General features: G+C 36.8%; 1 protein-coding gene across 9 annotated transcripts in view; it reads right to left on the bottom strand.

The window, feature by feature from the left end:
- Positions 1 to 27,896, bottom strand: part of clcn3 (chloride channel 3) — a 64,617-nt gene that overhangs the window by 15,421 nt on the left and 21,300 nt on the right. For 4 of the 9 annotated variants that reach the window (XM_051901439.1, XM_051901440.1, XM_051901446.1 and 1 more), the window contains 12 exons: positions 19,528 to 19,694; positions 17,897 to 17,996; positions 16,369 to 16,556; positions 14,340 to 14,462; positions 11,850 to 12,056; positions 11,634 to 11,714; positions 10,781 to 11,033; positions 9,760 to 10,052; positions 7,678 to 7,864; positions 7,201 to 7,599; positions 6,595 to 6,811; positions 3,465 to 3,540 (listed from right to left, as the gene is read on the bottom strand). In XM_051901439.1, coding sequence (XP_051757399.1) covers positions 3,465 to 3,540; positions 6,595 to 6,811; positions 7,201 to 7,599; positions 7,678 to 7,864; positions 9,760 to 10,052; positions 10,781 to 11,033; positions 11,634 to 11,714; positions 11,850 to 12,056; positions 14,340 to 14,462; positions 16,369 to 16,556; positions 17,897 to 17,996; positions 19,528 to 19,694 — 2,291 coding nt within the window. Of the gene's footprint in view, positions 1 to 1,253; positions 1,300 to 3,464; positions 3,541 to 6,594; positions 6,812 to 7,200; positions 7,600 to 7,677; positions 7,865 to 9,759; positions 10,053 to 10,780; positions 11,034 to 11,633; positions 11,715 to 11,849; positions 12,057 to 14,339; positions 14,463 to 16,368; positions 16,557 to 17,896; positions 17,997 to 19,527; positions 19,695 to 27,896 lie in introns of all 9 variants that reach the window. The other 5 variants (XM_051901447.1, XM_051901443.1, XM_051901448.1 and 2 more) reach the window with 3 other exon arrangements.

Raw genomic sequence — 27,896 nt, 5'->3', positions numbered from 1 at the left:
TTAATGTTATCGGCCTAATAAGAAAATATGGCCAATATATCAAAACCGATAAATAATGGATTATTTCCTTCAGCTGAGACACTTCAGATGCGCCCTGATCACCATGATGGTTATGAATTGCTTTAAATATGATTGGAATCACTTCAAAAAGGAAAATACAGTTAAGTGCAACATGTGCGGCGCAAGTCTGTCATATAGGCTACATAAAATTATAATGAGATTATAATTGTGTGCTTTGGACATGGCTTTTAATTGTGAAACTTTTGTTTTTGTAATCAGGCTCTCAAAAATTATATAAAAATTTGGATTTACATTTATCGGCCAATTTATCGGTTATCAGCTTTCAAATATAATGAATTATCGGTATCGGCGCATCCCTAGTATCTGTACCTAAACACTAATTTCTCTTGATACATTTTTGAAATATAGGTGTTCGAACAGACAAAGTGACATTACTGCATTACAGCAGGTGTTACATTACTCATAAAAGTATTAAGAAAATGTAACTGCACCACATTGTTACCTTTCCACTGCTTTTGTATGTTTATTAGTGTAAAAGTGTAAAAAAATAATTTGGGCATTATAGTGTGAATTCAAAAAAGTAACTCAATACTTTGTTTTAGAAGTAACAGGTTTATAGTCACACAATGTGATTATGTAACGTGTTACTTGTAACGCTTTACCTCCAACACTGTTTTTTTTTTTTTTTTTTTTTCTCAGATGGATACATTATCTGTACCCAAACTAATCTCTCTTGATAAACTTTCTAAATGTAGGTGTTCAACCAACTTTTTACTTTAAATATGCTCTTGATTTTGCTTTCGAAAAAGGGATTTAAGCTTGATGACAGATTGTATCACAGATAAAAGGTGTGACAATTTTGACGAGGGCCGGAAATGCGAGAATCCATCCAAACCAGAGGCATAAAACGCTCGTGAAACGATTGTCAAACCTTTGTGAAATGTTTGTGAAATGTCTGCAAGATGTTTGCGGACAGGAAGAAAGTGAAAAGCTCAAACATCAGACAACTGAAAGAGGACAGGGTGTGGGACTTGAGACAGGTGAGGACTGTTGGTTTAGGGGACAGGTATTGCTAACTACATACTACAGGAAGTGCTAGGATTTTAGAGTAACACCAAATCGACATTGTAACCACACATCATCCTAGTAACAGCTACTGTGACTACAAAGATGAATAGATAATATATGCTGGTGAATGAGAAAATAGTCCGCTACACACGACAGTTACTCGCCAATCGTGTAGGGGCGGAGCTGCGCGAGGGGTCAGATGTCATCGATCTGTAGCCCAGCGGACGCAGACCAGGCAGCCCCGAGAGGAATTTAGCAATAAGCAAAAAGGAAAACAAACAGAAATCAAATTTAGATGAAGGACATCACGGCATGTGTATTAGATGTGCTTTGTGAGTACACGTGCACAATGCAGAACTGAAAGGGAAGGTCTACAAAAAGGTGCATTTCAAAGACACCACGGCTAATGTGACAGACTACTCTACCCTGCTGGGATGGTCGAGGACAGGAGCAACAATCTGAGTGAAAGCAAGTCTTACAAGAAACATGATGTCTGCAGAGGAATAAAGTCCTGGAAGCAGGGTCCAAAATGTAACTGCTTTCAATATAGATCACTGTGTCTTAGGCTACATTTACACTGCAGGTCTTGATGCCCAATTCTGATTTGTTGACTTTATCCGATATTTTTTGACGACCAGCTTTCATCTTGTTTTAAAGGTGCAATGTGTCAAATTTGGGAGGCTCTATTGACAGAAATGCAATATAATATACATAACTATGTTTTCAGTGGTGTATAAAGACCTTACATAATAACCTTAGAATAGGCCATTTCTATCTCATACACCGCGGGTCCCCCCTCCATGTCAAGTCGCCATTATGTGCCAGCATGTTTCTACAGCAGCCCTAAATGGACAAACTGCTCTACAGAGCACGTTTCATCACTATATTGTTCTTCTAAATTGTTCGTGTTTTTAGAGGCAGCTTGCATCGTCACTACGTTGAATATGCACGAATAAGTAGCAGTAGTCGCCTGGTTTATTAGAAGCAGAGGCCGTTCTTTGTTAGAAGAAAGAAGAAACCTCATTGCTTGACTGGCTAACGTATTCTCTGCTGTCTCAGACGACGACATCTTTGACTTGTCTCGGCCAGACGGCCACCATAGCTTCTCTATTTTGCTTCGAAAAGGAGGGTGAGCTGCTGTTGGCTGCAGTTCGCAACCTCACAGCTAGATGCCGCAGAAATTTACACACTGCACCTTTAAAAGTGACCCATATCCGATATTTGATCTGAGAATATCGTTATATCCGATCTTGTTGACTATATCTGATTTTTTTGACGACCAGCTTACATCATCTTTTAAAAGTGAACCATATCTGATATTTGCATTTACACTATACACATGGCGAAACAACCCAAGATAGACACGCTGACCCGGAAAAGCTTAGGCCAAAAAGGAAGTGATTTGCAATGGACGCAGAATCAATGGATGGGAATATCCGATCTGTCTGCTTACATGGCAGACACAAATGCACGTATCCGATTCATATCAGATGCACTTCCACATATAAATGAGACCTGAAACCGATCTGAGAATATCGGAATCCATGTGCTTTTTCCAGCTTGCGTGTTAGTGGGTTATATCCGATCTGTGCCACATGGGAGAAAAAAAATTAGCGGAATTGGGTCACCATGTAATGTAAATGCGGCCATATACTAACTTCACTCAGATCAACATGTTTAAAAACATAATGACATCAACATGAAATGAATGCCTATTTTACTTTCTTAATACAGAGAAAGTTACTGGTCAAAAATTAATTGGTGCACGTTATTTAGTGTTATTCCTCCAAAGAGTCCTGGTAATCTTTAACAAAACCTCCATTCTGTTATATTACACCAAATATTTAAATAGTTTCCTGATGTATAAAATCTTTATTTTGGCTTTATTTTGACTTCAATAAGACATTTGATTATCTTTTTAATTGTAAGTGACGGCGAGCATCAAACTTATCTTTATATATATATATATATATATATATATATATATATATATATATATATATGTATATATATATAAAATATTGATCACTGTTAATTTTGGACCCTGCACGTAGGACAGTTTGACCACCTCGAGAGGATTGCTGTTCAAGTTTTGTCGCACAATTCATTTGTGCATTTAATTTTAAAATGAGATCAATTTCATTGAGAGTTAGGTGGTATAAAACTCTGGCAGACATCAGTGAAAGTGAATAGACATTTAAGTAACTTTAATGCAACAACAGATAAACTGTATTAATCTATAACTAGCTGAAATTGTGACTTATTTTAGGGCAACCATTCAGAACTGTCTGTCTTTTCACTCAAGTTTCATGCGTCCCTCCTAAGAGGCGGAGTCTAACAGGCAGAGTGGGAGGGGCGTGGGAGGGGCTAATCACCAAGGGCTCCACGTGCTGCTTGAGCTCTTCCAGATGTTCTAAAATATTCTTCTTTGTGATGATGCCCAATACAATCCTGCAACACACACCGTGACGACCATCACTCAGCAACAAAAATTACACCGACAACTCAAGTACAAACAAATAAAAACAACATAAGAGTAACAACACAACAGAAGCAATATCAACAGAAATTTACTGAGATCATCAAAATAATCAGGTGTTTAGAGTTGCAATTAAACAAATGAACTGAATATAATATAAATTGCAAATGTTAGCCGCCACCATGTGTGTGAAATAAAAATGATTAAATAAGGATTAAGAGAGCAACGTTACTGACTTTACCGTACAGGAACAAAAATTACTCAATCGTTTCTGCAGTCAGATTATTATTTTTCTCTGGAGATGGGACCGTTATCTGTAACTCAGAATAAGGTCTAGACTCAGTCAGTGCGTCTTTTTGCAGTCAAGTCCAAAGTTTACTTAACCTGTTGTCTTCATTATGTAATGTATATTTGAATAAATCTGTCATTAAAAAAGTTATTACAGCCACTGTTTAAATGTTTATATTTCAACAACAGAGTGGAGTAGAAAAATAACTATATAATTAAAAAGTTGATTTAAAAAAAAAAAAAAAAAAAAAAAAAGGCCTCATGTGCAATTTAAATGGTTACTTACAATTTTGTTTTAAGTACTGATTATTAATTACAAATGGAGTCTTGATTATTAATCATTAATTCAGTTTCTTTGTTTTGGTAAAAAAAAAAAAAAAAAAAAAAAAAAATTTCAAGTTTTAAATGAAACAATGCAGACGTATGGACCAAAGTTGCAGGCTGTTTTGCTTTAAAACAAGTGTTGTTGGATAAGTTGTATTGCTTGCTTTAATGCAAAGTACATATTATTGGACTGTTGTATTTTGCATTAAAGCAAGTGAAATTATTATAATAAGATCATTTTTGGCTGCAAAAGCATTTGAATAATCTGGTTTTACATCTTTACTAACAGACCTTTTCCTCCGCAATTTGTTTAGCCTTTTATTTTGTTGGTGGGAACAGGCTTTTGACAACGGTTTGCACTTCCTGAGCATCTGCACACTGCAGGGATCAGAGTAACTGCTTTATTTGAGTCCCTTAAAGCTTAAAACTCCCTCTAGCTGCAATGATGAGAACTCATGGTTTAAACATATATGGACATTCAACGCAAAATATGATCATGTTTATACCTTATTTGTTAGTCAGGACTGTAACTTTTCTGACAAATTTATTTTTAGTATGCATTAAAGCAAGACTGTAGATATTTATGGATATTTTGAACCTTTGATAATTTTGCTTAAACAACCAAACAGCTGTTGTTGCCAAGTAGATTAAAAATGTTTGAAGTGAAAGAGGGGAAAATGAGACACTAAACAACATTAAATTGTAATGAACAATATTTACCTATATTTTTTTTGGAATATATATAAGTATATGTATATATATAACAGTTAATGTGGCTATTTTTGGATGATGGCACAGATGCATCACTAAATCACAGTTTTGAAACTGATTCCTGGAAAATACATTACTGTTCAAAAGTTGTGAATAATTAAGGTTTTTTCTTAATTAAGTCTCTTCTGCTTACTAAAGCTGCATTTATTTGATCAAAAATACAGTAAAAACAGTAATACTGCCAAACATTACAATTTAAAAGAACTGTTTGCTGTTTTAATATATTTTATAGTGCCATCAAAAGCGATTGATTAATCAAATCAAACATAAAAGTCTGTTTTTACATAATATATGTGTGTGTACATACACACACACACACACACACACACACACACACACACACACTGTATGTATAAATTAGGGCTGCACAATTTATTGCATGATACGAAAAATAACATTGAACTTAAACTTGATTCTTATTGCGATTATGAAATTGCAAAAGCTGTGATTATTTTTTTACGTGCAGCTTGTCAATGAAGTATGGCTCCAAATGCTAATCCATCTGAAAGCACTGCGAGTTTGAGTCGCTTATAATGCACATTTGAAAAAGCAACACGCGTCAAACATCTTTCCAGACATGAGAAGCATTTATTAACATCTTGTCCAATAAAAGACAACATTTAATAACATGTTTTTACTCCAAACTCACTTCATAATGACAGATGAGCATCCTTCTGTGAGATGATGTGGCTTCTTACACAGAATAAGGCAGTCGTGTGTTTATTAGTCATGTTTAATCAATCAAAGCGTTTCAATCTTCTGTTTATTCAGCTACAGCGATATGACGGGTGTTATCTTCTTCTGCGGCAGGGCATATTTAGAGTTTCTGCGCAAGAGCGCCCTCTGGCTTTCAGATGGAGAAGCATTTACTACTGATCACAGAGCAGTAGTTCTGACAAGCTGCGCATAAAATAATCGTGCAGCCCTAGTAAAAAAATATGTGTATGTATACACACACAGATATATGTATATATATATATATATATATATATATATATATATATATATATATATAAATTTAATATATTTATACATGCACATATATTAGATTCGATTAATCGTGATTAATTGATTTGACGGCACTAATATTTTAAAATGTAATTTATTCCTGTGATGCAAAGCTGAATTTGTAACTCTCCAGTCTTGGTGAGTATGAAAGACTTCTTGAAAAACATAAAAAAAAAAAAAAAAAAAAAAACTTAATTATAACAAATTTCTTACTGAACTCTACATGTGTTTATAGTTGTTCTGAGACAAGTAGATTGTGAATCTAATCTAATGACACTTTTTAAGAAACTTAAATGTACAAATAAAAATAAAATGCTGCTTATTTTTGTATCACCAGTAAAGTCATTGTGAATATATTGAGAATATTCAAAATCGTCCAGCCCATTTAGATACTGTCAGGGCTGCAGCAGCAACGCGAGTTTGGTTGTGGTGCGCGTGTTTCGACAGTGGTTTAACAGAAGACAAACTGCTGAGAGGCACGAGGTTCAGTATGTGAATTCCTAGATGAATGACACCATGAATCCCATCAGCAGATGTGTGTGTGTGTGTGTCTGCTGATGGGAGGTTAGTTAAAATCTATGTCAAACACAACACAGGAGGAGGAAAGAGACTCCATCTTCCCGGCGAATACTCACCCGTTGTGCGTCACAAGGCACTGGCGCAGGCCAAGCTTGCGGAAAATGTCCACCACGATCTCCATCGGCGTGTGATCGGTGACGGTGAAGGGGCTCATGTCCAAAATGCTGCGGAGCTTCAGCGGCCGAGGACTGTCTGCGGGAAGGGTCGGGGCATGCTGGGTAAAATAAACCCGCGAGTTCAGCATTATTCCCTCCTGCTTACGGCGGGCGTTTTCTAAAAAGAGAAGAAACAACATATTTCAAGTTATCTTAAGTGGTCTATTTGTGGACAGAGAAAGTGATTTGTATTTCTAGACTAGTATTTCTTTTTGAAATGTGGTTATTTTAAAATGCATCACAGTTTCCACAGAAATATAAAGCACAACTGTTTTCAACATTGATAATATTCAGAAATGTTACAAATCAGCATATTAGACTGATTTCTGAAGGATCATGTGACACTGAAGACTGAAGAGTAATGATGCTGAAAATTCAGCTTTGATCACAGGAAGAAATGACATTTTAAAATATATATATAATTTTCAATATAATAATAAAAGAAATGTGAGAAGACTGACGTTTAACCCCTGAAAGTGTTTATAATTATGCATGTCTTTCTGTTACCTATGGCGATCGTTATATCCCTGCGCAGTGCAAAGCCCACCAGTCTCTGCGACTCTTTGGAGACGATGACGGGGAAGCCGTTGTAACTCGTTTCAGAGATGATGGCCTGCAGCTCAGCGAGAGTCATGTCATCCTGCGTCAGCACGGCCAACGGCGGGTCGCTACGCCGCGGACGCATCACTTCCCGTGCTAACGTGGTGTGCGTGAACTCTTCCTTAGCGTCCAGGAAGGGATATCCGTTCAGACGGATATGGGCTTCGTAAATTCCCTCTCTGCCAAAGGCATCGCCCACCCATTTGCTGGTCATCACTGCCGCCATGAGAGGAACGATGTATTCCAGCCCGCCGGTCAGTTCAAACACGATGACCACTAGAGACACCGTCATACGGGTCACGCCACCTACAGCGGACGCGATATTACAGGTTAGACAGACTGCAAAAGACACAAAGAAAGGTGAAAGTATGAATGTATACGCACCCAGACAGGCTGCAGCGCCCACCATGGCGTAAAGACCCGGAGTGATGCAGTCAGCGCCCACTTCACACCACTCTCTAAACAGGAACCAGTCGTGGTGATAATACGCCAGCTGCTCTACAGCGATGCCGACGATCCGCCCAGCGATCGCACCGATGGCCATACTGGGGATGAACAGACCCGACGGCACCTGGGCAGAACAAATATACAAGTCAATGAAGTATGTTTTAGGAACATTTTTGTGGATTGCAACATAATTTATGTCAATTTAAGTCCCCCTGAGGTCCATAACAATTATATCCTTTAAAACTCATATTTGATAATCAAAATGACATGTTTTAAAAGTTTTTTTTTTTTTAATTCGTTAAAATACGTTAAAATGTAACTCTACTCCCTTGCTTTATTTAGTATACATGGATCCATGAATATGCAAATTAGTCCCTGCTTCCACTCACTCACACCAGCTCACTCAACTGTAGTAAACGCTACACAATGGCAAGTGGAAATACTGGTTTAATTCAGCCATATATGTTTGAAACGCTTTGAACATCATAGAAAGTCAGTGGAGAAAAGCCCAGCCAACACGTGATGGGATTGGTTACATGTATGTGAGGGTAGGAAACAGGCGATTTCAAACCGCATTTTTGAGACTGTCTTTGGTTTACTGCAGTTTTAAGGAGAAAATACTCAATACAATGGTGTGACTTATGAATTTGCACATTGTTTGTCCCCCTGGTACAAGTCCCCCTGTAGTAAATAATTTTATCTCTTAAAACTCATCTTTGATCACCGAAATGAAACATTTAAACATTTTTTTCCTGTGAAAAAAATTCTTCATGTCTTAAAATAGCTTGAATGTAACTCTACATTCTTGCCTCATTTATTATATGTGGACCTATGAATATGCTAATTAGCCCCACCTCCACACTCGCACGGGCTCAGAGATCCACTCGGTCAACTTACCGAGGTAAATGCTGCACAATGGTATCATTTTTTACAACGTCGGACACATGACCGTAGTTAATATGATTAGCCTTTTGCTTGACTATGTTATCAAACAGCTACTAATAAATGTGTTGCTAATGCTACACAAACCATGTTTCCGTTCGCGAGTCAGACAGCTGTCTTCTAAAAATCTGTATCCTTAGAAACGCTTTGAACACCTATGTCAGTGGTGAAAGACAGTTCATCATAACATTGTTATATACATCATACAGCTACTATATCGCTAAATCTACCCGATTATTTATATCAACAGAAAGATATACTGGGATAACTCTCCTGCTTCAGAGCGGCCATGGTTAATGATATGCTGAAGCCCGCCGGCACATTGATGTGATTGGTTACAAGGTAGTTTGTGACGTGACAAACACCAGAGATTTCAAACCACGGGTTCGAGACGGTCTTTTGTTCACTGCAGTTTTAAACAGAAAATGCTCAGCAATGGTGTTGACTTATGGATTTGCACATGGTTTGTCTTAAAGCATATTAAAAACACCAGAAAGACATATAAACAACATTAAAAACTTGATTTTCACCACAGGGGGACTTTAAAGCATATTAAAAACACCACACATACATATAAACAACATTAAAAACTTGATTTTTTTTTTTTTTACCACAGGGGGTCTTTAGGCATATTTTCTGCCAAAAATTCTGATTAGCAAAAACACACAAATAATTTGTTCTCATTACTGTAATGTGAAAAGCAGGGTTATAAAAGTGTTGTAATTTTAACTGTTGGTACTTGCAACAGTTAGGCTCATGAATATTAATTTGGTCATGCCAACATTGCTTTGAAGGCCTATCAAGAGCATTTACTATAGTAGGATTCGAAAACCTGCTTTGTAGCAAATCAGTTGGGCCTGATATGCAATTGTCATATACACATAATTAATATTCATGAGCCTTAGGTTCACCATATAGAAGGACTAGTAAATATTAGTGATGTTCCAAATCATTTTTGCATTGTTTAATTAGTTTCAGTTTTAAATGCTGTGGTATTGAAAATGCTGTTGGTATTAAACTACTGAAACAGTGGTATCACAAAAAGAAAAAAGCAAACCGCAAACGCTGGATTCTCACCTTCAGGCCGAAGGTGAAGATGGTCATGATGATTTTGAAGATGAGCGCTAGGCTGAGCTGCCACATGGCTGAGTAAACGCCCGGGGTGGCGGTGGCGTCCGATCCCTGCGGATACGCCTGACTGCCGTTCATCTGGCTGCGGTACTGGCAGAGCTGCGATGACTCCAGCGGGCCACAGTCCGTGAACAGCTCCTTAATCAGCTCGCTGGTGTTCTGCCGCGTGTACGGGTTCGGGAACGCTACGATGGCCGTGATGGCCGCCACCGTGATCACCTCCAACACCGGGTACTTCCCTAAAAAATATATCCAGGTCATATTTCAGCCCAAAATCAGAAGAAACGCTAATCAGGTTTATTATCGTTAACTAAAAAACTAAAACCATAAAAAAACCATTCAAATATTAAATCAAATCTAATTCAAAATATTAACTATAATAGTATATCAATTATACTAAAAAACTAAAATAACCCAAATTTGACTTAAAGGATTAGTTCACTTTGAAATGAAAATTAGCCCAAGCTTTACTCACCCTCAAGCCATCCTAGGTGTATATGACTTTCTTCCTTCTGATGAAGATAATCGCAGAAATATTAATAAATATCCTGACGCATCCGCGCTTCATAGTGGCAATGATAGGGTTTAATGAGTATGAGCTGAAGAAAGTGCTTCAATCCACATCCACCCTTCATAAATACGTGCTCCACATGGCTGCGGAGGGTTAATAAAGGCCTTCTGAAGCGAAACGATGTGTTTGTGCAGCTTCGCTTCAGAAGGCCTTTATTAACCCTCCGCAGCCATGTGGAGCACGTATTTATGAAGGGTGGATGTGGATGGATGTACGTTCTTCAGCTCATACTCATTGAACCCTATCACTGCCATTATAAATCTCGGATGCGTCAGGTTATTTATTAATATTTCTGCGATTATCTTCATCAGAAAGAAGAGAGTCATATACACCTAGGATGGCTTGAGGGTGAGTAAAGCTTGGGCTAATTTTCATTTTAAAGTGTAGTGTATTTACCGAAGCGCGTGGACTTGCGGCGGCGGCACCAGGCGATGTTGGCCCGGATGAAGAAGGCTCCCCACAGCCCACCAAACACCCCCAGCAGGATGAAGGGGAAGAGCTCGAACAGGTACCAGGGCGTGTGGTACTCTACGTAGAACAGCACCAGCCGGCTGTTCCCAAACGGGTTTATGGAGCGCAGCACGAACGCCGCCACCAGAGCAGCAAAGAATGAGCGCCACAGCGTCTTCAGAGGGAAGTAGTAACTGACCTGAGAGAGAGGAACATAACAGCACATTATTACACACATCAACTACACGCCAGATCAATCTCTGGACAAAATACAATGTTGAACAGATATAGACAAGAGTATTTTCATATATTGTATATTCATGACTTTTTATATATATCGTTGTCACCAAAATTTTAAGAATGTCGTGATATACAATTTTGCTTATATCGCTTCATGAGTTAGAAATGATGGCCAATATTTATAGTCTATTATGGCCGGATAGTCTATTATTTTTTTATTTGAAAAGAAATTAATACTTTAATTCATCAAGGATGTGTTAAATTGATCAAAAGCGACAGTAAAGACATTTATGATGTTACATAAGATTTCTATTTCATATAAATGCTGCTCTTTTGAATCTTTTTGAAATGCAGTTCTTTTGAAATATATCATAGTTCTGTTTTCAACACAGCCTTGGTGAGCAGAAGATACTTCTTTCAAAAAACATTTAAAAACACTACTGACCTCAAACTTTTGAACATTAGTGTAAATCTACACTCCTTTATATGGGTAATTTTGACATCCCAAATCAAGAGAAGTTAACTCTGTCTTTTCTGATTTGAAGAAAGGGAGACTCACCTCCTCCAGACTGAACAGAACTCCTCCTATCGGAGCCCCAAACGCCACGGACACACCAGCAGCCGACGCCGCGGACAAAACCTGAGAGACAAACATAGTCACAGACAGAGGCATCACTGGCTGAATCTCACTGTCTACATCTTGAAACTGCAGGTAATATCCAGATTTTGACAAAACCCTATCAGAATGAAGCTATGCCCACTAATGATGGCTAACCTCTCGTTTCTTGGCCTCGTTTTTGCTGTATTTGGGGAAGAGGTAGGAAAAAATGTTGCCACAGCAACAGGCCACGTGGACCAGCGGACCTTCCTTCCCGAGACTGAGGCCCGATGCCACGGCCAGAACCAGAGTGATGGTCTTTATCATCAGGGTCCACTTTCCCAGGTACCCTCGGATAATAAAGCCGCTCAGGATGGTTTTAATCTGAGAGAGAGAGAAAAACATCAGGTATGATTATAAAACATTTTGAATGATCGATTAGTGGGGCAGTTTGAAGTATTAAATACGTAATTCAACTTATTTTGTTTATCATTTGACATAAGCAATGAAGCATCTTAAATATCATCTGCCACTTCCCCCAGTATACTTTACTGTGGCTGAAATTTGATTTACAAAACATAAGTTACAAAACATGCTGCACGAGAGTGAAACCTGATCGCTGAACACGGAGGGGTGGGGCGGCATATTTTCGGCTTATATTTCCATCTTTTTTTTCTCTTTCGGCCAAAAAAAACAAAAATGCCATACAAATATTTTTCTTTAACTGACAGGAAGTACACATTTATCATCTAATTAAAAAAAAAAAAACATTAGGTTTGTGTTGTATTGTAAAATAAAATGTATTTATTTTTATATGGTTTGAATTAGTTTAGTTTATTTAAACTGATTATCTTATAAAATTCATTAAAAAAATCTAATTACAAACAAGACAACTTTGTTGTTGACCGTTTCTGAAGGTTATACACCTCTTTTCATGACCATTGTACTCTATTGACGGAAAGTGGCTTCTCTTTGTTTAACTGAACAAAACCACTCTGGACTAAGTGCTGTTGTAAAACTTACATAACACTTTTGGTAACCATAGAAACAGTGACAAAATCAGAGCTAATGCGGTTTCATTCTCAGTGGTCACCTGACCCATTAAGAACATTCATTAATCTGCTGCACACCATTTCACTGCTGCATATAACAAATATTCACAATTATTTTGTTGGTGACATAAAATTAAGCAACATCATGAATAAAGCATGATAATTTGACACTTTCCAGTAAATACCTGCTGGTCTTACAATTTGCGAGTTTGATTTGCAAGCAGGACTACTTTTTATATAAGCGAATAACCTTTTACTAAAACTGAAAGACAATTTAAAGGGGGAGTATAATGCTATTTCATGTATTCTGACTTATGTACACAGTTAAAGAGTTGGATTCTCATGCTAAACATGGCCAAAGTTTCAAAACACGAGTTGGACGAATGACGGAGAATTTCTATGCCAAAAATACTCTTCCAAATCCTCATAAACTTCGCGGAGTATGGGGCTGTGTGACGTCAGATAGGTCGGAATTTCTTGTACGGGCACTTCTCCTGGAAGAGCGCGCGCACACGTCGACCAGAGCGAGAGAGCAAGAAAACGCCCATCAATGTGCGCTTGGCTTTACGGAAGTCGTCGGCAGCGCTGCACAGGTCACATGACTTCACGAAATCAACAATGTCACCAAAGAAGTGTGTTTTTGGTTGTGAGGAAAAGATAACCTTGCTTCCCAAAGAACCCAGCGTTAAGTGGAGCTGAGAGATTTGTTCTCAAGCATTACATTGATGCGCTCTCGATATTTGTTATTAAAATAACCATAGAAACTGATAGTTGCTATCACTTTATTGGTTAAAATGAATGGAGAATTTCTCGTGTTTTTCCATGGCTGCTTGAGCCATCGGGATCGGCGCTCATGGTTTTATAAACAAGGCCCAGTTCTACGCTGGATTTACAGATCGTTTGAAACTGAAAGATGGAGCGGTCACAGCGATAATGATCCCGGTCATGAGTCGGAACCGCAGGTGGTGAGTAAAACTGCTTCAAATGTCTGTTTTTGTTGGCAAAAGGCGCCTAAGTGCATATAATGTAAACAATACGAACGTAGAGAATTCATAAATTCATTATTCATCATTCATTATACGCTATATTCATTATAGTGATTCAAACGTTATCCAGGGATAATGCAATGGTGTATTGTGTGTGTTTAATACATTTGTTTAGTTGACCATTGATAGCTTGCAGACGATCGCTACACAAAACCTGCGCGTATTCACTCTTTTGCTCCGCTCACAAGGCACGCCTCCGGGCGCTCGTCTGTTTTCGGAAAGACTCGGTACAGCGTATCTTTCTTTTATAAATATGATAAAACTAAAGACTTTTTGGAGATATGATGGATGCACTACTACTCTATAGGTACTCAAGATTAACATGAGATTGGCAGAAACTGTGTGTGATACCCCCCCCTTTAAAGAAAGCTATTCATTTAATTCAGGATTTGTCAACCTTTTAATAAGCTTTTTTATAACAATAATATTAATAATAATATTAAAATGCTAGATTTTATTTATAACACGTTAATAATGGCCCACTAGAAAAACTGGTTACCCAATGAAAAATCAGGTAAAACCTGTTTCAAGAAAAGCACCTATTATCTATAAATGATCTGCAGGATTACCTCAGGTATCCCAGACCCGCAGGCGTACGGGGCAAACACCTTCACCAGAGACACGGCCAGGAAGGCGAAGGACAGCGCCCAAAACGTGAACATGAAGTAGTTCATGATATAGGAGCCGGGACCCTAGACGACAAAGACAAGAGTGATTAACAAAGCCAAACACACATTATGATGAATTCATCTGATATATACTTAATTTAAAGGAGTTTAAAGGTTTGGGGTTTAATAGGGGGTCTCTTTTGCCCACCAAGCCTGCATTTATTTGATCAAAAATACACCAAAAGCAGAAATATTGTGAAATATTATTACCATTTAAAATAGCTATTTTCTATTTGAATATTATTATATTCATGTGATCAAAGCTGAATTTTCAGCATCATTACTCCAGTCTTCAGTGTCACATGATCCTTTAGAAATCATTCTAATATGATTTGCTGCTCAAGAAGTTTTTTTATTTTTTTTATTTTGAAATCAGTTGTGCTGATTCATATTTTTGTTTCCAGTTTTACTTTACAAATAGAAAGTTTAAAATATATATACTATAATATATATATAACATTTATTTGAAATGGTATTTTTTGTAACATTATAAATGTCTATACTGCCACTTTTGATCAATTTAATGCATTCTGGCTTAAAGGTGCAGTAAGCGATTTCTGAGAAACACTGTTCATATTTGAAATCGACACCCAAACAAACACACCCCTACCTTCATTGCTCCGCCCCCAAAATAACAAACACGCTGGCTATGCGATAGAGCTGCACAATTCGGGAAAAATTTAGATTCTCCCACAATTCTGAACAGATAACTAAACAAAACATTTTACAATTTACTATCGGTTCTGACAAAATGTTAATTGCTAGTCTATTTAAAATGTTTAATTCATCTGAATAAATTATTTTAAAAAAAATGGTCTGAATGAATGATCCCATGATTCACTCATTAAAGGGATAGTTCACCCAAAAATGAAAATTCTGTCATCATTTACTCACCCTCAGGTTGTTCCAAACCTGTATACATTTCTTTGTTCTGTTGAACACAAAAGAAGATATTTTGAATAATGTGGGAAACTGAACAGTTCTGGGACACCATTGACTTCCATAGTATTTTTTTTCCTACTATGGAAGTCAATGGTGCCCCAAAACCAGCACTACTGGCGTAATGCTGTGATCAATACAACTGATACTGTGTGGTTGTTTATGAAGCTGTTTCATACCTATACTGTATAAGACAACTGCTCTCTCTGGATCAGTGGCAGCACAAACGCAGATCTGAATGCTCCGGTGTGATTTGTCAAAAGATTATTAGGCACAGGAGAATCGTTGTCATTTAGGAATAAGACTGTGTGGGTGTTTGATTTGAGATTGCGATCTTTTAATGATTAATCATGCAGCTCCACTGAACAGCAGCTCCAGACAAACAATGACACTCGAAAGTGACCTGTTACTATAGCTAACGTTACAACAACAGCATATCTTGGTTCTGTGAAACAGCGAAACTGAGCAGAAACAACGCAACCTCAGCATCCGTTTTCAGGCCTTCCCGCTTATGTCTCTCCAGCAAGGAAAGCTTTTCTAATATTAATGCGGGTCCTAAAGCTCTTGCCTGATAATATCCCTTCTTACAATCAAATTCCTCTGACCTTTTCCTCTTTGGTAATACCTCAGCTACCTTTCTTTCTACAGTCTTGTCCCACTTGCTCACTCTCTCTCCTCCCCCATTATGAGTGGACACGCCCTCTAATGCTGATTGGATACAAGAGTGTTTTAGTGCTCAGTCTGATCAGTCAATCCACTTTGTTTTTCCTCCTATTTACACAACCAGTACTATGTAAAAACACAATATTTTTTTCCAGCACACACACACACAGAACAGACATCTAGCAAATACTCACAAAATTGTTTGTTTGGGTGTTTATTTAAATTTTCAACAGTGTTTCTCAGAAATCGCTTACTGCAAAAGTATTAATTCCTTACAAAAAAGAAATCCTACTGACCCCAAACATTTGAGTGGTAGTTACACACTGACCTCGGCCTGACCCAGAATGAGTTCGGCCCATGTCTTCCACTGAGGACACTTGTCTCTCTCAGCGAAGGTAGTCTCGTTGGAGCCCCAGCAGCACTGCTCATGATTAAACCACATGGCACTGAGACACACGCCCTCCTTCAGATCGTTCATCCAGTCGGCGGCGATGTCGATCAAACCAGCTAACGCTCCTGAGGGAACAAGGATAAAGACAGGTGTTTATGCAAATCTTCATGCACTAATGAAGAAGCAAGCACCACTGAAAGACTGATCCGCGGTTACTAAGATCCCTGTTACTATTATGAAGGACACTGCAAAAATAACCTAATCAATTCACAAAACAAAACAACAGCAGCTGTGGTTGCCAAAAATACACTGTAAAAAATATGGTGATAAAGTTTCAGATATAAACCAATAATATATTGGTGCCTGTATATTTTACAACGTATTTACAGTATATTTCATCATCTCATTCAATATAATTGTAAAGGCCCAGATATACTTCAAGTGAAACTGAAGAACGAACTGGTGTGATGTGACGTCATTTCAAACAAATCTAGACAAAAAAGTTTTTTTGGAGTTTGTTTTTGGGAGTTCTGAACAGCTCACCAAAGCGAACTTTCCAGAAAAGTTTGCTCCGGCTGGTAAACACCAAACTACCGTTGATTCGTGGCGATGCCGTAATATGTGGGTGTGGCTCTGGGACCACATTTGACCAACAATTTTTACAGTGAAGTTACTGTTTCTGTAATAGGTTTACTGTATGTAGCTTTGAATAAACATCTGACAAATAACCAAAAATGTAAATGCTCTAGCTCAGGGTGAATTAAGAAATAAGCTGAGTTCAGCTTAACATGTTCAGAAGATTAAACCAAGATTTAAGGCTCAAAGATGTGTGCGTGTGTTTGTTTTAAGTGACTACGATATTGAGATTTGTGGAGGAAAATTTCTGTGTGCAGGTCTATTTTATTAACGGTTCTCTGTGGGTGAAAAAAAAAGGATTGGTTCCTGGTTATGAGTCCTTTCAAAGATCATCTGGAGACTGAATTTAGAGATTAATATTTAACCAGCAGTATGATTAAATTAATGCAACTGCTCTGCGACTCTTCTGGACGCACTACTGCAGATTAGCTTTACTGAACTTGTTTTTATTCAATGAGTTTTTTTATTTGTTTATCTGCTTTACAGTGTCGCTTGTGCTAGCATGACGACTGCATGAATGTTTCCGTTCATGCAGAAAGTGTGTGTGTGAGTGGGTGGATCGAAAGTGAGTTTGAGAGAAGCAGTGTGTGTGTGCTTGTACGACGATCTTTGTGAGGACCGGTTTGAGTTTTAGACCATCAGAGTAGGGACAAAGAGAGTAAAGGCCTGTTTGGGGGTCAAAACTTGGTTTTAGGGAAAAGGTTATAATTAGGGTAAGGGTTCAGGTTAGGCTCTTAGTTGTGATGGGTAGGGTTAGGGTAAAGGAGCTAGAGATTGCACTGTCAAAGATAGATGTACAAGAATGTGTATGTGTGTGTATGGTGTTTACCTGATGCAAGTCCTGTTAGTGTGACCACCAGCCATCCTGACCAGGCGTCGTACAGACTCTTTGTGAATTCCCATGCTGATTCCTTCTTTTTACTGTTTATCTACACGGAGGAATAAAAAAACATGAGTAAATACAGATGCACAAACCTGCTGTTTTTATATGAGACAAAATCCAGCAGCTGGTCAGTTTCAAAACTGCAATGTCACATCCTGTTAAGCAGGAAGTTTATTTTGCTAAAAAAAGTCCATTCAAATGTTACTACTCTCTAGAAAATAAAGTTACGTGACGTGTAGCCAAGTATGGTGTCCCATCGTTATTTGTGCTTTGCATTTCACCCATCCAAGTGCACACACATAGAGGTGAACACACACACTGTGAACACACACCCGGTGCAGTGGGCAGACATTTTTTGCTGCGGCGCCCGGAGAGTGATTGGGGGTTAGGTGCCTTGCTCAAGGGCACCTCAGTTTTGGGTAAATGAGAGTGGAAGAGAGCGCTGTTCATTCACCCCCCCCACCTTCATTTCCTGCTGGTAGTGAGACTCACCGCAACCTTCGGGTTATAAGTCTGACTCTCTAACCATTAGCCCACAACTGCCCCTGAAACCTGGATACTGCACCAGCACCGATAGCGAAATATTAATATAAAACAATTCATGACCAAAGTTTGATGAACAAGGAGAGAAAAATATAGTTTGAATTATGATGTACTGATCTGAGTCGTATTTGTCGTATGACTGATTTTAACTCAAATATTCTATAATGTGAAGCAATGCTTTCACTATTCATTTGTTATGATTAATCTTTTTTTTATTTGCATCCATCAAGTTTACACAAATAAATAAAAACATGCAAACAATGAAAAGTAATAATACATAAAACAGAGATTGAGTTTAAGATAAAAAAATAAATAAATTGAGTTTTTGTTTCCAAAAATAACTAAATAAATAGAGATGTGTTTAATTTTCCAAAAATAAATAAATATGTACATAAATAATTAATTACTGAAGATATAAATAATACTAATAATAATAAATACAAATGAGATGGAGTTATATATTATATCTAGTCTCGCGTAGCCAGACCTTCAGACTGACGGCAGAAGTTCTGGACTCTATCGCAGCTTTCATTGGCTAAGAACCGCCCAAGAGGATGTTTGACTGACATGTAACGCAACCAATCACATTTCGTTTTGTACATGTTTAGTAGATGTACCTACAATAACAGACCGGCGTGCATCTATAAATTATTCATTCAAGAATGTTGTGCAAGTTTACTGCAACAATGGAGCTGCGAACTTCACATACTTTTGAAAGTCCAGCGTTTATTTGATCCTGATAAGCGCTCGTTGTCACAGTTGTAAACATGACGGCATTCTTCGACGAGGGGGTTTGGCGTCATGGCATTTGTTTCCAAGCGGACCATTAAAGAACGCAACACACACGTCTCCCGGACATCCTGTAGAATTTAACCAACCAGATGACGACTTCGATACTGCTGAAGTGTTTCCAAATAAGTGTGCCATATGTATCAGACGTTCAGCCAACGGTCCAAGGGCGTGACGTCTGAGGCTGAGACTATATTATATCATACCCACACACAAATAAAGAACAGAGACGATGCGTTCGTTACCTTGCGGTGGCGCTCTCTGTCTTTGCACTTCTCTCTGACCCAGTCGATGGTGTGGAAGTCGTCGTAGGTGCCCACACCTGGAATGGGCTCCTCCAGCAGGTCCAGCAGGTGGGTGGAGCTACTGGCCCCTCCTCCACCCCCTCCATTAGACATGGCGTAGTTCGACCCTATAAACAGAGACAAAGAGGAATAAGCGAAAGAGAAGAACAGCTAGTGACTACTGCGGGAATGTTAGTGTAGTAAAACATATTTTACATCAACTCATACTAGATAAAAATTTCTGCTAAATGACTATTTAGTAGGGGTGTGAATCGATTCGATTCATGATTCATAAGTTTTCGATATGATTCAGGAATGATTCATGCAAATTCAGAGCGATTTGATTCAAACTGATTCACAGTAAGATTCGATTTGATTTATCGATTCTTCATTTTAAAGTACAATCACAGGATTTTGTAAATGCTTCTAATGCATCTTAGGTAAGAAAAAGACAAACTACTTAAAATTGTTTATTGCAGTGCACCAAGCAACTTGAAAGTGAACTTACTGAATACTTGTTTTCTTGGTTTGGGAATCATTTTAAAATGACCTATTATTTTCAGGTTTTCCATGACCGTGAGTTAGTAAACTGATCCAAATATTACAATATTATCTGATACATTAAGTAAGCAATTAAGCATTAACATATAAGCGCATTAATGTATATATATTTTAAAATACTGAATGATACCTTACAGAATCACAATTTTTACTATTTTAAATTGATTCTTGAACGAAACAAATAATTCAAAAAAAAAAAAAAATCCATGTTTCCAAGACAGATGCATAGGCAGGATTTCTAATCAATGCATTGACAAAACGAGTGAATCGTTACACCCCTACTAGGGTTGTCAAACGTACCATATATTAAAAAACAAAAAACAAAAAAAAAAACAAAAAAAAAGTTGACAGTACCAGCATTTCTGCAGTACCGGTAGTAAAGAGTATCGGGTATATTCGGTACCTGATAATAGACACTGCTTTCAAATGCTGTCGTTCGTGTTTGTTTGAGCACTCTGAGCGTCAAAGGTTTCTATTTACAGTGTAATTTACAAGCATTGAGCTTTATAGCCAATCATAATCATATCTGTTAAGTGCGTGAACACAATTGCCTATCAGAGGTAAGTTATTCAGAATCCGCATAACACCACTGAAAATGCAGAACAGCAGTATGTTTGCCATACTGAGGACTGTAGGCTGAGAGGACGCTAACATTAGTAGTACCTCAAGCGGTTAAAACAATGTGACAAAAACACACGCAAGTCCACCCCAAATATTTAATGGCACGATTGTTACCATCTATTTGCATTAGTTTATATCCAGCTGGTCGCTTTTATGCATTTGTTATGCAGCAAAGTTGCATGTTTACAATTAATAACATGAGCTCAGCAGACAGAATCATGTTAAATCAGAAACGCAGCCGTTTTCAGTTCTTTTTTATTGTCACTGTAATACATATTTTGTTATTTTGATTAGATATTCATCAAGCAAATAAAGTGTGAGAGAATAGACAATATATATGTGTCTAATTTCAATGCTATGGCCTTTGTTTAGATATTTAAAATGGCCATCTTTAAGCATGACTGTTTGGATTTATATAAAATGGTAACACTTTACAATAACCCATTTGTAACAATAAGTCCATTTGTAACATTAACTAAGATTAATAAATTTGTTGTTCATTGTTAATTTAAACATTTACTAATACATTTTAAGTTGTATTTCAACATTAGTTAATGCACTATGAACTAATATGAATGATCAAGGTATAATTAATATATTAATATTTATATTTAAAAAGTACAGTACATTTTCATGGTTCAGCACTGTTTTTTTTATTCAAGTTCAGCACCATTTATGTGTTAAGTTTGTTTTCATTCAGTATCCATTTTAAAAAATATCAGTTGATTAATCAGTTATCGGTCAGCGTGGTCCAACCTAGTTATCGTTATCGAACATGTCACGGATTGATGATGTAAACCTCTGGATGAGTTTTCCTGCATGCATTTGTTTTGACAACTGAGACCCTACAGTGTCACATGGCTTAGAGCAGGGATCATGTTCGTACAATCTGACAAGCAACAGTCGTAAAGAAGTCGTACAGTGTGCCCCCGGCTTTAGTGATCATAAAGGGAGGCTCTTCTCTTGCTTCCTGTTAATTACCCATTCACAATCTGAATACAAGTTTTTTTTTCATGCTGCCAAGTACACTGCAAAGTTTCTGGATTGACAACTGACTGATTGCGACTGAATCAGAAACTGATGATTGACAGTGATAACCAACGGCAAAACAAAATGGAATTTTTTTTTTTAAAGTACTTAAATCAACCGTCTTTTGCTCTGGTACCAAATTTGGTACCGAGAACTGTGAAATTTCAAGCATAACCTCTACTATTTACTGGTTCTTACTTGAGGTTAGTGAATTGAACAAACCTCCAACCTCGATTGAACACTCAACTCAAGTCAATTAACTCTCTAAAAGGCACCAAAACTGTACGTTCAACAATCATTACAACAACTTTTTTTGTTGCCCCTAGCGCCTAACTCAATGAAAGCAGAGATCTGGGTCATCTGGACGTGTGCGTTGTGTCCCGAGACCAGTGAGGCCGTAACTGCAGCACAGCTGATAATCAGCTAATCAGCTTTTCCACACAGATCCAGCCAGACATGAGCCGAACAACACACAGCGCAGCTGCTGCACAACGTCTCACGCTAGAGAAACACTCACTTGTACACACTTCCCTTTTCAAGAAACAAATCTACCCGGTGACTCACTGTGAGTGAAATAGCTTACAGCTAACCAGGTTACACTCATAAAAAAACTTAAGATACTGTAAACCCAAAAATAGCACATCAAATGTCACTCTCAAATATAAATGCACGCAATCACACAGCATCATGTGACGAAGAGAAACACAGGCCGCATTCAGCAGAGATCAACATCTAGACTAGCATGCGATGGAAAATGTGTGTGGCTACAGGTCAATTACTAATAAGGGCATAAAATAAAAAAATGCAAGAAACAAAGCATGACTCATTTGAAATTATAGCTGTTGAAATTATATTGAAAGAATTTTACAAATACTATTATTTATTAGTTAGTGTTAATATTTTTAATAATCAACAGCCAATAGCTATTCTTATTTTAATACTTGATTTATTGCTATGTGTTAATATTAATACTTTTTTACTATTTACTTTTTTATTTTTATTCATTTATTGTATTAGTATAAATATTGTTAATAATCGACTGCTAATAGTTTTTGTTTTAATACTTGTTAATATTAATAATTATAATATATTATTAATTTAAAGCAATTTTATTATTTATTGTATATTTTTCATAAACCGCTATTCCGCTGTTAATAATAACAATATTATTCATATTATTTATTAATAAAGTCATTGTTTAGTGTTAATATTATCTGCTTATTTTATTGTTATTTTATAATTATTATTTAGTATATTTTGTTTATTAATTAATAGTAATTTTTTCAATAATAGTTAATAGCTATTATTTTATTTTAATATTTTTAATATTAATTCAATATTATATTGTTTTGTGTTCATATCAATAGCTTATTTTATTGTTATTTAATGACTATTATTTATTCATTATTATACTTTGTTAAATAAATAAATGTATTATTATTATTATTATTATTATTAATTAGTATTGATATTTGTAATAATCAATAGCAATTTAAATTTAATACTTTTAATATTAATAAGGGATGCACCGATACCATTTTTTAAGGACCGAGTATGAGTACCGATACTTTTTTTTTTAGTACTCGCCGATACCAATACTGATGCATATACATTTATTAATTTCTCTCTCTCTCTCTCTCTCTCTCTCTTTTTTTTAGTTTTCCAAGCACAACACAGTGAGACTAATGAATGTAGGACAGCTTCTTTATTATAACTCTAATGAAAAAAGTTTAATAATAATTTATAATAATTTATGTGCTTGTCACAAACTTAAAGAACAAAAATTTCACAGTGTCCAATAACCTTCAAAGGGCATAATTACCAATATATATAATTGTTGTTATATAAAAAGAAAATTTACAAACAAATTACAAACAATACAACAAATACTATAGAGATACCAATTAAATAAACTTGTTTTTAAGATATATACTGGATATATACTGGTATCGGTGCATCCCTAATATTAATATAATTTATTAATATTCTTTTGTGTTAATACTGACAGCTTATTTTATTATCATTTAATTAATATTATTAATTTATTAAATCTGTTAGAACTCAATGGCAGAGGATCAGTAAAGTACAACACTGAGGATTATTAACTATTACAGGGTTCTTTTTCCAAGTCAAATTCAAGCACTTTTCAAGGTGCAGTTTCAAGCTTTTCCAGCACTTTACAACTGTGGTAAATTACATGTTCATACATATATGTACTTCATCACATAAGATGTTATTCTGCTATTAAAAAACATGATAGCACCTGTTATAGTATTCTACAGAAGTGTGACAAATTGAACAGGTTTCATGGTTCAAAATGCATCACCTGCTTGTAAGTAGACTTGGCATCCTATATATAAATAGAATATGTAAATATAGCCTATAAAGTAACAGGTATATAAATTACAACATAAAAAAAAAAAAAGAAAAAGAAAAGAAAAGAAAAGAAAAATAATTGAGTTATTGCTCTTGATTTTGTAATGATTATTAATGTTGATTTTAGGGCTGCCCTCAACTATAGATTTTTCTGGTCGACTAGTAGTTGTTCATTTTAAGCATTAGTCGATTAATCGCAAGTCTATTAATAAACCATATAAATCATAATAAAGACCTTTAATGCCTCCATAGCCTAATCATCGCTCAAGCACGCATAAAGCTTGTCAGCGCATCGGCAGAAGTAATGATTATAAATGCATCGGGGAAAAACAGCAAGGAGTCTGCTTTAACATTTTAATAATTAACTGACAAACTAGTGTTTTCTGTATTTTCGGCTGCAGTGATGAAGTCGACATTGCTGACTTGTCATCTCCGCAGTAGTGCACGTTTTATATGGATTACATAACCTGAGAATATTTGTTTTCCATTTGAATTGGTTCATTTAAAAGTAGACATTTCGGTTTCTATAGATTTATTTTTCATGTCTGTGAGGCAAGTTTACATGGAGTTTCAGTTCTTTTCTTTCTTTCTTTCTTTTTTTTTGCGTGCTCAAGTTCACAGACTTGAGTGCGCAAAACGGTTTGCACCGTTTGGTTTCATTATTTTACAAAAGCACAATGTTTTGTTGTTATTGTGAGTGCACGCAAATAAAAGTAGACTCTTCACAGACTCAAAAGATGTATTACTCTTATCTGTATGACCAAAAATGACAGAGTATTTTAAGTGCAAGTGATCGCACCGGCGCCTCCATGTTAGCTGTCATGCAGTGAGCGCGCTACTATTCACTTTCACACTCTGCACAAACACTTGAATAGCCCACATTTTCTAGGTTAACGTTAAAGCGAGCGGCCATGTGAAGTTGCTACTACTTACATGTTTGAGATAAGCCATATTTGAGGTCGATGAATGATAGGCGAGCGTTTGGATGTCCAGCTGTTAATGAGCTGTCTGTCACAGACTGCGTGACTTCGCCACTTCCTGTGGATTTTTTCCTCTGCGTCTAAGCAACTAATAAAATGTTGTGACATTTACTCTCTTTATCGCCTGTTTGGCAAAAAAGTTGGGTTACAGTTAAATTTTAGATCCCTCCCAAAAATTGACCATTCATTAGCCTATAAGAATTTGCCAGCTAGTTAAAACAAACTTAATTGGCCTAATGGAAAATTCCCTACAGCTTACCTTTCACATGGCTCGAAAGCACAGTCATGCATGGTGAAAAGCTGCACACCCTTTTTACAGATTTTACAGGAGGCTACTTAAGGATTTGGTCCTTGTTTTAACAATAATTTGTATTTTTTGTTCTCAAGCCAACGCACACTGAAACAGCGACCTCCCGGCATGTTATCATCTCCCACTCTGTCCCATCAGAGGGTACACATCACAAAATACTGGCAGATCAACTACAACCACACACGGAGACTTGAGCGGAGTTGAGCAAAAGGCAAATCTCGCTTATTTTATCTGAATAGCGAACTTTTCAGTAACATAGCAAATTATTATGAAAGCAATGCAATTACAATCTCAGGCAGTTTCAAGCACTTTATCCAAAATCTAAGCATTTTTCTAACCTTGAAAACACACATTCAAATTCAAGCATTTTCCAGGATTTCCAGCAACCGTACGAACCCTGTTTTAAAACCACCTCAACGTTCTTCACAGGAACAAGAGTAATGCGTTCAAGCAAACTGCAGAGATTTAACCAGACTGAAGCTCATTTCATCTGAAGCACACGTCCCCCTCCAGCGAACCGACACGACTACAGCGAATTAAATCATCCCTGCTGACTCACGCGCACATAAAACCCACACGCTGAAAGAGCAGAGAGACCCTCGGGCTGATTCAAGACCAGAACAGAAGACATTTCACTGATAAGAGCATGTTCTTGTGTGAGAGGAAGAGGCTATGCAGTTCATCTCACTCCTTCACAAGCCAAACCAGCAATCTGATCGAAGTGGTCTTTATAGCTGCGGTTCAAGCATTCACAAAACTGCATGTCAAAGTCCGTTTGCTTCCTGTGCAGATCATCTGGTCAGCAAAAAAGAAGGGAAGCGGAAATAAAGGAATGTCTTTTGCACAGAAACACTGGAATTGCATGTTTTAGCACATGCCTGATTCCTCCTACAACAGTGTAAAGATGAGTCAGTAGCCTCTTTTGCATTTGTTGCACTGCTTACGAGAGGATCTACTTAATTTAAGCAAGGTAAAATGTGGTCAGCACTTTTTTATTGGCAGCTTTAAGCATAATCAAATTAGCTAAAACATTATATATGCACCAAAATACTGTTATGGTAAAAAAAAAAAAAAAAAAAAAACCCTATTCGCCCTAAATAGTATTGAATATTACTAATGTCACATACTATTTAGGATGGATAGTATGCACATTGAGACGCAGGAAAAATCTTTAATACAAGTGTATTTTGTCTTTTTTTTTTTTTTTTTTACGTTTTAAGCACAAACAAGTTAAAAATAAGTTATAATATCTGCCAATGCAGTAAGACAAATACTTACATTTAAGACACAATCTATTATTACTATTTTTAATAACCAATAGATAATAGCTATTTTTATTTTAATACTTCATTAATATCAAAAATAATAGTCAATATAATTGATTTTAAAGGGTTAGTTCATCCAAAAATTAAATTTCTGTCATTAATTACTCACCCTCATGTCGTTCCAAACCCGTAAGACCTTCGTTCATCTTCAGAAATTCAAATTAAGATACTTTTGATGAAATCCGAGAGGTGTATGACTCGTCCATAGACAGCAATATAATCGACACTTTCAAGGTCCAGAAAGGTACTAAAGACATCGTTAAAACAGTCGACGTGACTGCAATGGTTCAACCTTCATTTTATGAAGCGACGAGAATACTTTGTGCGCAAAAACAAAACAAAAACAATGGCTTTATTCAACAATCTATTTTCTTCCGTCATTCTCCTTACGTAGTTGCCGCAGTAAGCACAGTGAAGGCTTCCGTGTTTACGTCCGAATGCCGGCTCAGCATTGGCCAAAGCTGATCACATGAGCAGCACGATGCATGCGTGTGATGCTGACGCAGGAGCAGGCCAATAATGAGTTGCGTTCTGACCTAGAACCTGGAAGCGCTGAACGTAAACAACGTATGAGAATGACACAGAAGAGAAGATATTTGTTGAATAAAGTCATTATTTTTGTTTTGTTTTTGCGCACAAAAAGTATTCTCGTCGCTTCATAAAATTTAGATTGAACCACTGCAGTCACGTCGACTGTTTTAACGATGTCTTTACCCCCTTTCTGGACCTTGAAAGTGTCGGTTATATTGCTGTCTATGGACGAGTCATATACCTCTCGGATTTCATCAAAAATATCTTAATTTGTGTTCCGATGATGAACCGAAGGTCTTATGGGTGTGGAACGACATGAGGGTGAGTAATAAATGACAGAAATTTCATTTTTGGGTGAACTAACCCTTTAATAATATTGTTAGTATTAATATTTTCTTAAAATCTGATGCAGTGTTGCTTTTCAAATAAATTTAACTCATTTTAGGTTTTATTTTTAACTGAAAATCAAGACAAAAAAAGAATATGAGTGCAGTCACAGCCTTAGCCATTAAGCAATACAGACCTTAAAAAACTACTTCACAGTTTAACCATTTAGCAATTTGTCAATTCGATTTAATATTACAATGAGAATGTCAG

Source organism: Ctenopharyngodon idella, chromosome 7 (assembly GCF_019924925.1).
Source record: "Ctenopharyngodon idella isolate HZGC_01 chromosome 7, HZGC01, whole genome shotgun sequence".
In the NCBI taxonomy this organism is placed as follows: domain Eukaryota; kingdom Metazoa; phylum Chordata; class Actinopteri; order Cypriniformes; family Xenocyprididae; genus Ctenopharyngodon; species Ctenopharyngodon idella.
The sequence above is the reverse complement of the archived record's forward strand: the minus strand, read 5'-3'. Positions and strand labels throughout refer to the sequence as shown.